Source organism: Dipteris shenzhenensis, chromosome 3 (assembly GCF_047967505.1).
Source record: "Dipteris shenzhenensis isolate YYH24624 ecotype China chromosome 3, Dip_SZ_1.0, whole genome shotgun sequence".
NCBI lineage: Eukaryota > Viridiplantae > Streptophyta > Polypodiopsida > Gleicheniales > Dipteridaceae > Dipteris > Dipteris shenzhenensis.
The window spans coordinates 20,731,826-20,746,771 of record NC_141598.1 but is presented as its reverse complement, the minus strand read 5'-3'; the positions used below and the strand labels follow the sequence as shown (position 1 = coordinate 20,746,771).

General features: G+C 40.4%; 1 protein-coding gene across 1 annotated transcript in view; it reads left to right on the top strand.

Moving 5' to 3' along the window:
• NADK2 (NAD kinase 2) overlaps positions 1-10,151 on the top strand; it is a 37,253-nt gene extending 27,102 nt beyond the window's left edge. Inside the window, exons 7-8 of the mRNA XM_087399448.1 lie at positions 9,166-9,267; positions 9,377-10,151. Coding sequence (XP_087255574.1) covers positions 9,166-9,267; positions 9,377-9,589 — 315 coding nt within the window. The 3' untranslated portion in view covers positions 9,590-10,151. The remainder of the gene's footprint in view (positions 1-9,165; positions 9,268-9,376) is intronic.
• Positions 10,152-14,946: the final 4,795 nt, after the last annotated feature.

Below are 14,946 nucleotides of genomic sequence, written 5' to 3'. Positions count from 1 at the left end.
GTATGCCTTGAGGATTGCTGCTATGGTGACTGCTGAACTTATTTCTGTGAGTCTTTGAAGGCGCCAAGCAGTAAGACTGCTAAAGAATTCCGAAGCCAAGTTTGCAGCAGGAATATAGTGTCATCCATGCTTGGATGGGAACTTTGTCTAAGGTCGTGTGTGTTATGGACAGACGGAGCCAGTAAATGAAGTCCTTGAGCATATGCTCCAAGCTTATGTCATTTGGAAGCAATATGATTGGGAAGAATACCACGGAAAACCTTCCCATGGCTGGATTTGCATATACCAATGCAAGGCATTCTGTCACTAGCTGAGTCCATTTGTATTTATGTATGGATTTGAGCCCAAAGCTCTGTGGACTATTGGTCTACAGAACATTAAGGTTCGAATGGCTGCTGAATGCACTAACTGTGACTAGCTGAGCCCTGTAAAAAGTGGTAGCTGTGGCTACCATCGTGAAAGTACCACCACAATAGGTGGATGGTGTAATCTCATGGTGAAACCATTAGAAATCTCTGTAATTGATGAAGACCAATGTGTTGGGATTTGCTGAAGATAGCTGGCTGGTGTCTGAAGTCTTGTAACAAGAACTCATACAGAACTCAAACATGTCACCAATAAGCATGTGCACAAATAATAAATAATAAGAAAAGAGAACTGGATATCAATGGGCTTGTCACAATGGCAACTTTATGTGCCCATGTGGCACCCTCATGATGTGTCCATAGATGTCGAGACTCGACTTTCTCATATGGGGACTCACAAATGGGGCATTGACCCTACTATCCCAACAATCTATGACAATGGACTCCTGTTATAATTTTAATGGCCAAAACTTCCCATCATGACAATGGAGTATCAAGTGTTGGATGACAGAGAGAGGAATTCAGCTCATGTTAGCTAGCATCGGAAAAGCCCCCAAATAAGTAGCAAGCTAAGAAGATACACCTAGGGGAACAGAAAAAATAAACACAAACTTGGTCTCTCAAGACACGGCATCAACTAATGCAGATTGATGGACTTTGATTCACACTTCTGTATCTTTTGCACAATGTACATTGTTTGGACAAAGAAATCTTCTCAAACCTGACTCCTTGTACCAAAGGGCTGCCCCATCAATAATCTACTTCTTTGAGTACATCTGTTAATTTGCAAAACTTGTCTTTGCGTGGACACAAAAAATTTGACATCCATGAGTCGTTGGACTAGAGGACCTAACTGTCCAATCAGTTTAGTTAAGGCTCTTCAAACTAGGACAAGATAATACAAAGTAGAAATACCCAAAGGATTTGCAAGAGAGGTAGCAGCTATTCCTTTAGGTTCTTGAGCTAGGTTGAGTGTCTCAAGGTCATCATAAGGCTTGTAGTTGACTGCACATGTAATTGCTGACGACACCTACTCTCTAAATTGAAAGGTATACGATACTTCTTTGTGAGTTTGTTTATATTTTCAATTTTTATTGCATTAGTTTGCTGATGGCTTACCGTGAGAGCTTCTTTGTAAATTAATCTCAAGAGATGGCTGTAGAACATAGGATACAGTCAATCCGAAGAGCTGTCCCTATTTCTAAAGCTTCTTACCATTTAAGCAAAAGAGGAGGAAGTAGAAAGGCAGTTCAATGAGTATCTTAAGAAAAGGTAGATTCAGTCCAGTAGTTCATCCTGGCTTTGCCCCATTCTTTTTAGCAAAAAGAATGGTCTGCTAAAAAGAATGGTCTATACATTTTTGTATAGGCTATTTAGCGCTCAACCAAGTTCTCCAACTGATGAGAGGGGAATTAGTTATGTCATCCTCATCGTGCTTGGGTCAATTGGCATTATCCTTCTAGAAAGTAATGGGGAGGGGAAGGATTATCTCTATGTGAAAACTCTTCATGCTCTTTTAAAGGGGAAGGATTGTCGTGGAATTACATGGCAGAATATAGCGTTACTTAATAGATTTGAAAGATAGAAACTGCAATATACAATATTGCTTGAGAAAGATGAACATGTAATTAAGGGGCCAAGACGGGCGCCCCCCTTATCCACGCTCTTTATTACAATGAGATGCAAGACCAAGGTGTTTGAGAAAAAGCTGTAAAGGACTTATACTATATGAAACTGCAATATACAATATTGCTTGGGAAAAGATGAACACGTGATTAAGGGGCCCAGACGGGAGCCCCCCTTATCCACGCTCTTTATTACAATGAGATGCAAGACCAAGGCGTTTGAGAAAAAGCTGGAAAGGACTCATACTATATCATGAGCTACGTACAAAACATGAAAATGAAGCTCAAGACTGAGCAATAAGTCTATCATAAATAGTCTCAAAAGATAGCCTAGCTAGGGTGCTTAAGGATCCAAGGGCACTCCAATCCTGAGGGAAGATGTGTGCACATTTATCGCTGCTTTTACACATCAGTAGCACTCAGCTAGTGCTTCGAACAAGAGTTCTGATTCAGCAAAACTACAGTAAATGTCCTGACGTAAGTGTTGGAGAAAGAAGAAAATCGTGAGAAGAAAATCAGTTCAGAACTGTTAAAGCACATGACAAGCTGCCTCACAAACGTGATGAATTATAGTTGCTATAGGGCTGATGATGTTGACTTCGTTTTGAATGGTCACATAAAACTTCCTTTGTTGCTCCACCAAATCTTTTTTACTGAGAGCTTGAAAGTATCCCAAAAATGAGTGACATACTCATCATGTCATTATCAAACAATATCCCATTGCATCATCATGTCTATTTTGATTTCCTTTGGCAAGAAATGATCTTGCAACTGCTTCTTAAACCTTCTCCAACTGTGAGCTTGCTATCTCGTGCTAGCCATGGCAGCCCATCATAGCAAAGCACGGTCTTGCAGATGTAAGGCTGCAAATCGGTGCGTGGTTTTTTCTTCCTATTATATCCATCAAAGAACGGGTCAAGATCTCATATCCATGCCAACAGAACTTTAGGCTGATCTCCTTGTATTCTTGACCTTCAACAGCTTCTCTCCAAGATTGATCTTTGGCTCAGCTAGTCTTCTCTTCCTCTTACGCCTCAAAGGGATGGGCTGCGATGCTGTCTTCTTCCTCTTGAAGGAGAGGCATTAGGTGACTTACTCTTCCTTATAGAATCTTGAATATCTGCACGGCATCTTCCTTTGGATGGAAGTCCTGGTTCATGGGAATCAACATAGTCAACTCGCTGAGAGTGGGAGGCAAACGAGAACCATGACTAGCCATGATGGGTGGTTGACTCAATGAGAAGAAAGAGGGCCGATCCCAATAAGGGAACACACAGATTTTAGGATCATCATCCTAGGTTGTGATACCATTGAAACAATCAACATAGTCAACTCACTGAGAGTGGGAGGCAAACGAGAACCATGACTAGCCATGATGGGTGGTTGACTCAATGAGAAGAAAGAGGGCCAATCCCAATAAGGGAACACAGAGATTTTAGGATCATTATCTTAGGTTGTGATACCATTGAAACTTCTCTATGCTTCTTAAAAAGGAAGGGGAAGGATTGCTGTGCATAACATGGCAGAATATTGCTTTACCTCAGAGAGATTTGAAAGAATAGAAACTGAAATGTACAGTATTGCTTGAGAAAAAATGAACACATGGTTAAGGGCCAAGACAAGGATCCCCCTTATCCAGGCTCTTTATTACAATGAGATACACGACCAATGTGTTGAAGTGAATCTTATCAACACCTTCCAAACTGGAGGCCAAATAGAAAGGACTCAGACTATAGCGTGAGCTATGTCCAAAACATGAAAATGAAACTTAAGGCTGAGCAGTAAGTCTATATACATAAACAGTGTCTCAAAAGATAGCCTAGCTAGGATGCTCGAGGCTCCAAGGGCACTCCATTCCTGAGGGAAGATGCGTGCACATTCATCACTGTTTTCAAACATCAGTAACACTTAGCTCAGCAAAACTACAATAAATCTTCCCTTGACATAAGTGTTGGAGAAAAAAGATTGTCTTGAAAAGTGTGAGAAGAAAATCGTTCAGAACTGATACTGCACATGACAAGCTACCTCAGAAACGTGATGAATTAGAGAGGAAAAGTGTTATTGTAGGGCTGCAATGACTGATGGGAAACCAAAAGCATTGGGAGGAGCTGCACCAAGGAGGGAGACTGCAGGACTGCATGAAGGAGGGGCTGTACCAAGGAAGAGCTGCTGCAGAAGTGCGTGGCAAAAGAGCTGCAGAGAACGGGCTACTGCAGAGCTGCGTGGTGAAGGAGGTGCAGAGAAGAGAAGGATCTGCAGAGGAAGGACTGTTAGAGAGCTGCGTGGATGCAGATAAAGTACTGTTGTAGAGCTGTGTGGAGAAGGAAATCCTGCAGGAGGCTGGAGGGTATGCACCAGAACGAGGAGGAGAGGTATGGAAATGAACGGGTAGGTGTTTCTTTTATAGATGCAGGAAGGGGCCTGCTTCAAACGTGTGAGTTTGTGCCCAAATTGGTATGGGAAAGGTGGCTCCTTTGGAAATGGTGGGCTGCATGGGGACTTGAGTTCCTGCAGAAGCAAGTGATCATGCATGGCCCTCCACATGTCTCCACAGGCTGCCATGTGTCCTATGCCACCTAATGGGCTGCCATGTGGTACCATGCCACCTGCCACATCAGCATGCCACATCAGTATGCCATTTCAGCATGTCATGTCAGTGTGCCACTCTAGCGTTCCACATCGACATGCCATGCCACATGTCACATGCTGAAATTGTGACTAACGTTATTTTTAACCACTCTTTATTTGCTTGACTAATAAATTCACTTTGTGTGATCAATACTAGTCCGGTTTTACTTCTGGTTTCACCCTTAGGTTTGTGAGTGCTAGCTCTATTCTAAGGGCTAGTCTATGGTTAGTTTGAGTTGGCCTTCTCACATAACCTATAAGGCCTCTTTTGTTTGTGGTCTTGTCTTGTATCTCTTTGACTCTTTTACGTGATAAAGACTAGTTCTGACAGTAACAAGAATAGAGAGGGACATGCACTTACCATGAGGCCAATATACTATTAAATGCTGGCTTTCAAAGAGTTTATTAATCAACGAGGTTAGTGTTTTACTGAATCATCTTAACTAGATATATTTTTGTCCAAAGATGACAATTTTATGCTCAAGGATTTGGAACAACATTCTCCTCTTCCACTTCCTTTGGTTCAGGAACGTGTGCTTGAGAAGGCTTATGGGTCCATTATGCTCAGCATCCAATTGATGACCAGCTTCTAGCTCTCAAAGGTTGAGAGGATTGAATGGTAAATAGATTAAAGATGAAGCTCAAATAAAGCATTTTCACATACACATATATTACACATTTAAGCTGGTGAAATTTTCACAAGCTATTTATTTGACTAAACTCTGTATACTTCAACAGTCGAATCGAAAAAAATTATTCATCATATCCACACCAAGCATGCAGATTAGACACACTGGGAACATATCACAATATGTTTGAATTGCAAAAACAGTAATTCATAAAGAAATTTAAAGGAGACTTAGCCCCAAAACTCACCCGCAATCACAGTGGCCCTGCATGACAGATGTGTGAATCTCCTGCTACAACATTGAGTGCATAAATGAATGCGCTGGGACCATAAACCTCCTGCTGACTCGCAACACTTCTGAGTTTACTTACTGGAACAATTAAGGAGACAGCCACAGATTTGCAGGTACAACTATTTGTTTGCTTCTGAATGGCTTGTGTATCACATGCAATGTTGAAATTCGCTTTGGCTCTCTACATTTTGTGCATCATGTGATGCTGAAATTCACCAATAGTAAACTATACTATGACTCACAAATGCACAGTAGGTACTCTTAGCGGCACGAGGTAGCGAGACTGGCTTTAAGCCATGCCCAGACATCAAATGCCGATCAGAACGTTGTTCCCCTTGCACATATGCGTGTGAATCAAATGTACAGCCACATATTCTAGTCAAGTGTGATATGACATTTGCAGCGAGATGCTGGCTGATTACTGCTCCTTCCTCCTCGTTGAGTCTATGAGTGATGTTTCCTGATCTTCCCTTGAAGGCTGGTGAACCGTGAAGTTGCTGGATGAAACCCTACAGTGATCCTTTTATAGGCTTGGATCCCAGCCCGACCCTGGTCTGTTACAGTCTGTGACACCCATATGTCTGCTGACATCAGCGACTGTTGATGTGGCTGCTTTGCTGATGTAAGCATTACAAGTGTTGTCGTGGCAGCCAACTGTTGTCTTCTATACTGCGTTGCCTAGTGCTGTATGTCTGCCTATGCGCAGACTGCCTTTTGCTCAGGTGGCATCCTGTGTGGCTAGTAGCTACCACATGGACCTGCTATGTATGGCTATTGCTGTAGCAGCTCGTACTTGTCTCTGCTACTATTCATGCTCCCCTTGTTTGCACGTCAACTAGTCTGATGGCATGGGCCGAACCAAAAACATGACAATTAGGTGCCTCAACAATTATGAGAAGGATATGCATTTATTTGCAATCCATTTACATTCTCACCGTCCCCTCTTGGATTGCACTTGAAAGTAGAGGGTGGATTACACTTGCTTGTTGTTGTTTGTTTTGACAAAAGTTGACTTGGTCTTTGAAGAAGGAGAAGTTATTGAGAGCATGAAGACATTAGTAATGTGTTCTTGTGCAAGATAATAGACTAGGTTTGCTTCTATATTGGTTTTTTTTGGCATGAAATTTTGGATTCCTTGCCCATATGTCGCTAAAGCCGATTGGTGAAACTTTGTATTTAGCTTGTGTAGGTGATAATATCACGGTCAGTTATTTGAAATTGCTCTTGATATTTAATGAGTGTATAGAGGACTCTCTTTGTCACTGTAAATGAGGCTACTTAGGCTTCTACATAAACTGACTAAAACACCAATTGCATGTAATGTGTCGAGTCTTATGGTTGGTAAGTACAGAAGAGTAGCCACTTATTGTCAATATTGATGAGGATTTGTGTCTTGTGATAATTCATGAGCAGACAATACGAGATTGCACTTCATTGACGTTGGGAGTGGGTTATAATAATGCATGTAAAGCAAATGAAACACTTGAGCTTACATTTTTTCATTTTCTGTATTTCTATGCCTACAAATTAATGGAATTGTTCCATATCATTCATGTTCACATAGAGAACTACAAGCAATGTCCTCTTGCAATTTCCTGATTTAACTCTTATGTTCTACATCTCATATCAACAAATTGCTAATATATTTTGGACCTTGGCATTCCATGCTCTTGGTTGTTGCAGAACCATGTAGTGATTTTGCAACTTGCAATTACATAACCTTTCAACCTATGTCATATATATCTCTTCATGGATGTGTATTTAGGAATGCTCTGGACAGATCCCTATGGTATATTGGCCAATCATAATATGCTGTCAAGACAATCATGTCTGGATTTTACTTATTGCAGCATGCCCTTTATTCATGCTTCGTACTATGCTGTACGCTTTGTTCTTAGTTCATCAATATTTTTCTATGAAGCAAAATTGTATGTCTGCTGTTTTGGTCCCTTTTTACCTCTTATGGATTTCTTGATATGAGATGTTGCTTGTGCTTGCAATTTTCAACATTGTCTACTTAGCTCTCTGCTTTGTATTGTCACCATCAACTGATTATTGCTCAGATTGTGCTTGCAATTTTCAACATTGTCTACTTAGCTCTGCTTTGTGTTGTCACCATCAACTGATTATTTCTTAGATTGAACTAGTACTGTAGCATTTGAATTGTTGGCGTTCAAGACAATGGTACTGGTACTTTTGTTGACTGATCATAGTATAAACTGTGTCATATATAATTACATCCTTTACGTATTTGACTTGTATTCTTCTTCATTATCACCCTTGATTGTTTGCTCATTAACCAAAACCCGTAACTCTTCGAAGAATTTCTGTTTGGAAAAACAAATCCATGGCTTAGCAACTTGCTGAAATATCAGCATGATCTATCCGGAGGATATTGATACTTCTTTGTGAAGTTTCGAGAGTGCAGAGAACTCAAATGTTGAAGAAAGATGAAATGGATTGCATAGAGAAGCATGTATTGCATAGTTTTGAGGTATCTCTGGAAGCTATCCGTCAACTAACTTGAGTCAAGCACCATGTTGAACTGTCAATGTCACATGGACTTTCTTCTAACAGTGTCAGGAAGCATGGTTTTCTATCTGCAACTCTTGTTGAGTTGAACTGTACATTTGTGATGGAGTTGCAATTGCCTGGTTTTTAAAGAAGTATTTGATAATCTTCTCTGTCGGAATTTCCTTTGTCTCCGGTCTAGTTAAGCTATGGGAGTAAATGTTAGTTCTGACTTTGTGTGACTGATTTCTGCCTCTTGACTTTGTGAAACTCTCTTCACCTGGCTGAAAATGTATGCTCATGATCCTATAATCTGATATGTATGCTCATGATCCTATGATCTGATATGTTGCTTCTCTGAAATGTTATTGCATTAGCATGCGTGAATGATCCCAAATGTAGATGGCTTACCCTTGGTGACCATGGCAAGTTACAAAATGTTTGTTTTCTTTTCTAGACCATTTAATGCAGTTTTACACTAATCTTTCACCTTTTGTCCTCCCCTCTATGACAATCAATTGATCAGCAATGTCCTATCGGACAAGATAGTGTGGTTCTGTGTCCTTTCGAATCTTCTTGAAGATGTGTAGTTGATTTTCCAACGTTTTACCTTTGTGTAATGTTTGCATGGAGACTATCGCACAGGCTTCAAAACACAAATTTTGAATAGGCATATCGGGAATTTGAGAGCCCCATTCCACAGGCTTCAGATCATGAAGCTCAACACCTCAGACAACTGAAGCCTTTGAGGCTTACCATAACCTCACGAGCCTGCAGAGTATCATGCTAGAATGTTGGGGGGAAAAAGAGAGACAGAACACTCAACATGCAAAATGTGTGCCCCTCAGTGGAATAATGTTGTCTTATGATTTGTAGCTGAATTTAGTTCTACCTGGTTTTGACATTACAGTAACTTAAGTATGATCGATGATGGTCTAATTGTTGCTTCCATACGTAGTGCAATTTTCTTGTGGTATGTATCTATATTGTGTAACGTAAAAGATTTGTATTTTTCACATGTTTATAAAGGTTTGATGGAATGACATTATTTATGAGGGTTGTAGCAAGTAGTCAGCCTCATTAAAATAGCTGTCATTTTGTTATTTGCTCTGACAGGTGCATCCAAATGTACCATGCATGCTTTTCACTCCAATCTGTCCACATTCCCTGTCTTTCCGTCCGGTCATCCTACCCGACTCAGCGCTATTGGAGTTGAAGGTAAAGCAGGTTAAGTTGTGACATGATTGCTGCTTTTTTCTCGGTGTGTACAAGTTGTGTTTCTCCATAATCCTGATTTTTGTGCTTTCATGGGGTTTTCCAATGTAAGGTACCAAATGATGCACGTAGCAATGCCTGGGTCTCCTTTGATGGTAAAAAAAGACAACAACTCTCTAGAGGTGATTCTGTTCGGGTCTGCATGAGTGAACACCCTCTTCCTACAGTAAATAAATCAGACCAAACTGATGACTGGTTTCGTAGCCTCGTTCGTTGTCTCAACTGGAATGAGCGCCTTGAGCAGAAGGCTTTGACAACCTCTTGAAAGACTAAATAGTCAGAGAAAACAAATGCAGTTCCCTAATCAAATCTTATTGTCTGTTTGGCTTTATTAGCAAAAAAGAATACCTGCTATACTTTTGAAATGGTGTCAGTTTACTCGGCAAAGGGAGGACCAATTGTATCATATAATTCTTCTACCTCTCAGATTATCTACTGCCTCATATTTTTCCAAAGCTGGAGGTCAGATCAGTGAGATGAAGATGGGACTACCCAATTTGGTGGCCTTCATTCTCTCCTCTTGTGGGACCAGCCATGTCATATGTATCCCAAGAGGAAGATTACTGATGACATAGGCCCTATCAGTCTGAAGGGCAGATCTGCTTCATAATGTATATGCGGATAGCTTTGAGAGTATTCTTTTGTGCTACCTCTCTTGGCAAGAGGTGGAAGTTCGAGGAAGCTTTGGTGTTAATATTTGTAAAATATCCATGTAATTTTAGATGCAATGACGATTCTTTCTGCAAGATGGGCAGGATACCTTCAGGATTAAGCTGTTAGTAACTTGGCTTTGATGTGCTTACAGGAACTTTTATGTGCTCCAATGAATGGGACAATTTGTTTTCAAAGTGCAATTAATGATTGCTTTCCATTTATAACTTTATTAGGCTTCTAGTGAGTGCCATGTTTGTCTTTCTTTATTGACCATGGGATAGGCAACCATTACCAAGATGAAGGGTAATGCCTCATCTAATCATAGTATGTTATTGTGGAGATTTATATTCTTAGTTTGGGACCGCGTTTCGTATGATCATCAATGAGTCAACAAGTGTTTCTAGTTATTGATATCACAATAGCAAGAGATCTCATGATCCATTACCCAAACAATGGCGCTTCCTTGTATCATTTTCTAAAGCATGATGAAGTAAAGAACACATATAAAGGCAAATATGTAAAAAAGAGCTCTAAAATCATTGAGCAAGATTTTAGATAAGTTTTCAGGCACCCAAACGATTCTTTGTTGAAAGCAACATGTGAATATACACAAACAATGGAAGGCATTCTCTCAATTGTGTGTGTGTGTGTGCGCGTGCGCACACGCTCACACACACACACACACACACGTGCTTTCTACAACATTATGGTGTTGGACGAGCATTTAAAGCTAGACCATTACGCTAATGTGGTGATTGAATATTTGATGATCCGTGAAATGTTTTAAGGCAAGAATGAGGGTTCATGGTACATGTTATAGGTTCAAACTTCGCTCATATACGGTGTCATATCTATGAATGAAACCTCTTGATGATTACATACGCTATAATCCTTGATATGATGGAAAGTCAAAGAGCATTCAAACATTATCTACGGCCCATGGGAACCCAAGCATCACAACTCAATGATACGTTCATACAAGTTCATCTCTGTGGCCGTAGCAAGCATTGGCTATATAAACGTTCCCTATAGGCCAAAGCTACTCAAAGCACACCTTCCTCCTCCTGAGATAGAGCTTGATTCGCCTCTTTGCCTTAAGTCACATCTAGTAGGCTTCTTGGAGTAATCTTGGTGCCCTCCCATGCGTAGAACTGATCGCTGGTCTCTTTATGCAGTAGACTTAGAGCTATTACATGAGCTTCGTAATCACATCCTTCATGAAGTAGTAAACTCGTCGCCAGCCTCTCGCTACCTACAAGATGGACTATATGTTGATGTTGCTTACGATCTGTAGTTGCACACAGCTGATCTAAGCTAACATAGCTACTTAAGCTTGGGCGAGCTAGTAAAAGAAGTGAAGGTTGTACGAGATGGCAGCCTAACTAGCGACCACCTTCCGAGCCACAGATACCTCTCAGGATAAGCACTTGTCATCGGACTCGCAAGCAGTTTTTCTACCATTCAAGATCACTGACTACGCGGTAAGACATACTTTTTTCCCTACACGTCGTGTATGAGCTCCATTTTTTGTTGTGATCACCATCGTGATGATAATCGATAGCGGTTATATTTCTTGGAAATCCCATGCTTTTGGTTGATGATGTAGAGCCAATGTGATCGACTACCACCTCGGTACTAGGCACCAATAATAAGGCTGGAATGCTTATGTATTTATCAATGCTGCAAACATGCACAAGGGCGAGATGACTCCATAGACTACTAAGTTGTCACATGGTGGTACTAGCAAAGGATTTGTCATAGCTATTTTGCTCTTTCTTTGGCTAAGTATGAGACTAATGTAGATAATGGCTACGGGGACATCACTCGCTCCGTGTGATTGTGACATATATCATGAAAGGCAGCACTTGAGCTTACAAGCTTCATTCCATGGATGGGCAATTAATTAGTGCTTGCATACTCACTATTAAGAGCACGAGGTGAAGGACCTTTGCATGCTAAGCAAAATCGGGCGGATTACGAGAGTTCAGATCTACTTCACATAAGGTGTGATTTCCTTTATTAAAGCACTTTCTATATATAAAGTATACATCGGTATGTGGCTTTTTGTCAACATTTACTACCATCCCTTAAAGGATTGGCTATGGAACACCATGTATATGGGAATTTATCCTATCATGGCATCCGATAATATGTGTGGTATGAAGTATGGATGACTTAGACAAGTCTTTATCTTCTTGCCTTTGTTATATGTAACAACTACCGTGATATAAGGAGGCATATAAGGAAAGACAACTATGACGTCCACATAGGAACTTAATCCTTAATTATCATGATCGTAGTTTCCTTTTTTCAAATACTGACGAGTTGACCATTTGTCTTGGGAGAGGGCACCGTACAATATATGATGTGAGAGTATCTTATGACCCCCTGCTTGGGGAAATTGTGAAATGGAAAGAGTGAATACATATGGAGCATCTGCATACCTGTGACTCAAATGTTGAGGTGCGATGCACCACCCAAGGTCAACACTGTTTACCATTATAAATGGCTTCTGATATTGTGACATTGATAACAAGTGGAGCTGCACTTTGAAGCCTACAGTCCCACAAGTAAGGATTCTTGTTCTAACTTGTCCTTATTGTGGATGGATGCAGGTGAGTGGAGTTCCTTCAATATCATTCGGTATTTATAATTTAGAATATTGAATATATTTTCAATACCTCCGTGTAAAAATTATATTGTCACGTACTGTCTTGATTGATAAGTCTAAGATGGATAATGTTTGTCTTGAAATGCACACACACACACACATTCATTGAGGAGAAACTTAACGAGAAAATGCAATGGTGGAATTTCACATGTAAGTAAAAACAGAAGTATATGTTCCGATTTACATCTTACACTTGAACTTGAACTATGTTCAAGTTTTTGGTGCAATTGTTATATCAATCAATTATTATTCACTATATTTCCAACTTTCATTGTCTATTTAACCATTTAGTGTTTCATAACATCAAGCACATATTTTTCCCAAAGTTATTGACCTCAAGACATCTACTAAACTTGAATTGCACCGGTTGCATGTCTCCTCATGTTTGCATTTTATATTGCATTGTTATCTTATCTGTCTTTGGCTTCATGCAAGTCTTGTAGACGTACATGAGCCATCATTCTTGACAATGTAGAAACAACATTATAATCATTTCTATTTTGTCCAGTTGAAGACAACGTTGTAGCTTGTAACATGTCCTCAAACATGCTGCTATTTTGTAAAGACTTGACTTAGAGAAACAAGAAGCACACCTAGGATGTAGCAAAAAAATGAGAAGAGGGAGAACACTTTGTCCTTAAAATACCTTACAAAGGACTTGGCACTACAGCACTAGAGAAATAATGAAAAAAATTACATTGTGGAGGTATATTTCTTGAGCCTTGATAATTGGGGAAGTGGTGAGGGTAAAGTTGGACAAAGGGTGGCCACCACCATTGAGTTCCTTGCATAAAGGAAAAGAAAATGCACAGAGAGCTGCTAAAAGGCAAGGGGAGCATGAGTGCCCACTCGAAATCAAACTACATAGAGCGAAACAACCTAGGTGGGTTTCACACACAATTTAACGAGTGTGCACTATGGGGATGAAAAGTTGCTATGGTGGTGGGATCCCATTGAGGTTTAAAAAGTGCTTGCTTGTCTATTGCTTGAAATCTCATCCGGCATCAAGACGAAATTGTGAAATTTTGAGGGGCCCATCTCATGTTTATCCAATCAAATGGGAGAAGTTGTTCCAATGTTGAGTCATGTTGCACTGATCCCTAAAGTAGTGTTCTCCACTATGAGGGAGGAATTCAATGCTCTTGAAGCAATTTAGCATTGTCTATATGCTCAACTTGCCCAAGTGCTCTTTGAGGTAGAGCTTGGTGGAATGGCAAGAGATCTTTAGGGAAATGGTCGTCCTGAAAGCCATTCCCCAAGCGTCATTGCCTTTTGATTTTGGAGGTTCCAAATTAGGCCCGGTTCATCACACCACCCACCCGATCGTGGAGGACAAACGGCACAAGAATATAATCATGCCATAACTACAACGCGGGGTGCTCTTGGCTATAGGAGATAGTCATTCATTGTTTGCAATGACCTCGGTTTGATAAGGGAACGGTCCTCTAGAACGCATTCACACAAACCAACAAAGGCCAATAGCTACTATAGTCTGATTTGTCAGCCTACTCAGGGGCACTTGGAGAATCCTCCTTAGAAGGTGGAGTCACCATGTTCACCACAACAACATGGGGCCTGTGAATTGTGGCCAAAATCGTTATGAAATATTCTTAGCTAGAAGTTAAAATACACAATGGAGATTGGATTCTTTTGCGCACAAAGAAAGAAAATGCAATTCGGATTATATTTTAGCAGAGACACTATCATGTGGTTGGATAGCTAATCCTTCGGTGAAATTTTGCTCCTATGGTGTAATGCATATTCACCAAACAAGGACTAGAATGTCACATCAAAAACTTCAAGCTTTCTCTTTGGGCTTGATTCTGCAAGGTGGGGTTGGGGCTTATGCAAAAAGGGGATTGTTGACATGCTCATGACCACATTGACACACCCATCGGCCTTGAGTAGAATATCAATAGAGAGTTCCCCTTTCAACCTAAAGCTTTTAGCTTTGAGGCAATGCCTATGAAAAAAACTCCATGGTAGACATGGTCCTACAATTTGTGATTTGAAAGACAGAGCCATGCCTTGAGAGCGGGTAGATTGAGGAAAGTGGTAAGGAATGGGCATGAGGGAAATGGGTTTGGTAGAGCTTGTGTGATAATTTGATTGGTGCATTGTGAGGGATCTCAGATCAAAGGTTGAGGAGTTTTAATGATGACTATATATGTGCTAAGATCGAATACGTATGTCTTTTGGATGCATGTATGCATATTTGAAATTATGTACATATAATTTTGGCTTGTTCATAGATATCCTCCAAATGATTGACAACATGGATAATTCTACTAGTTAAG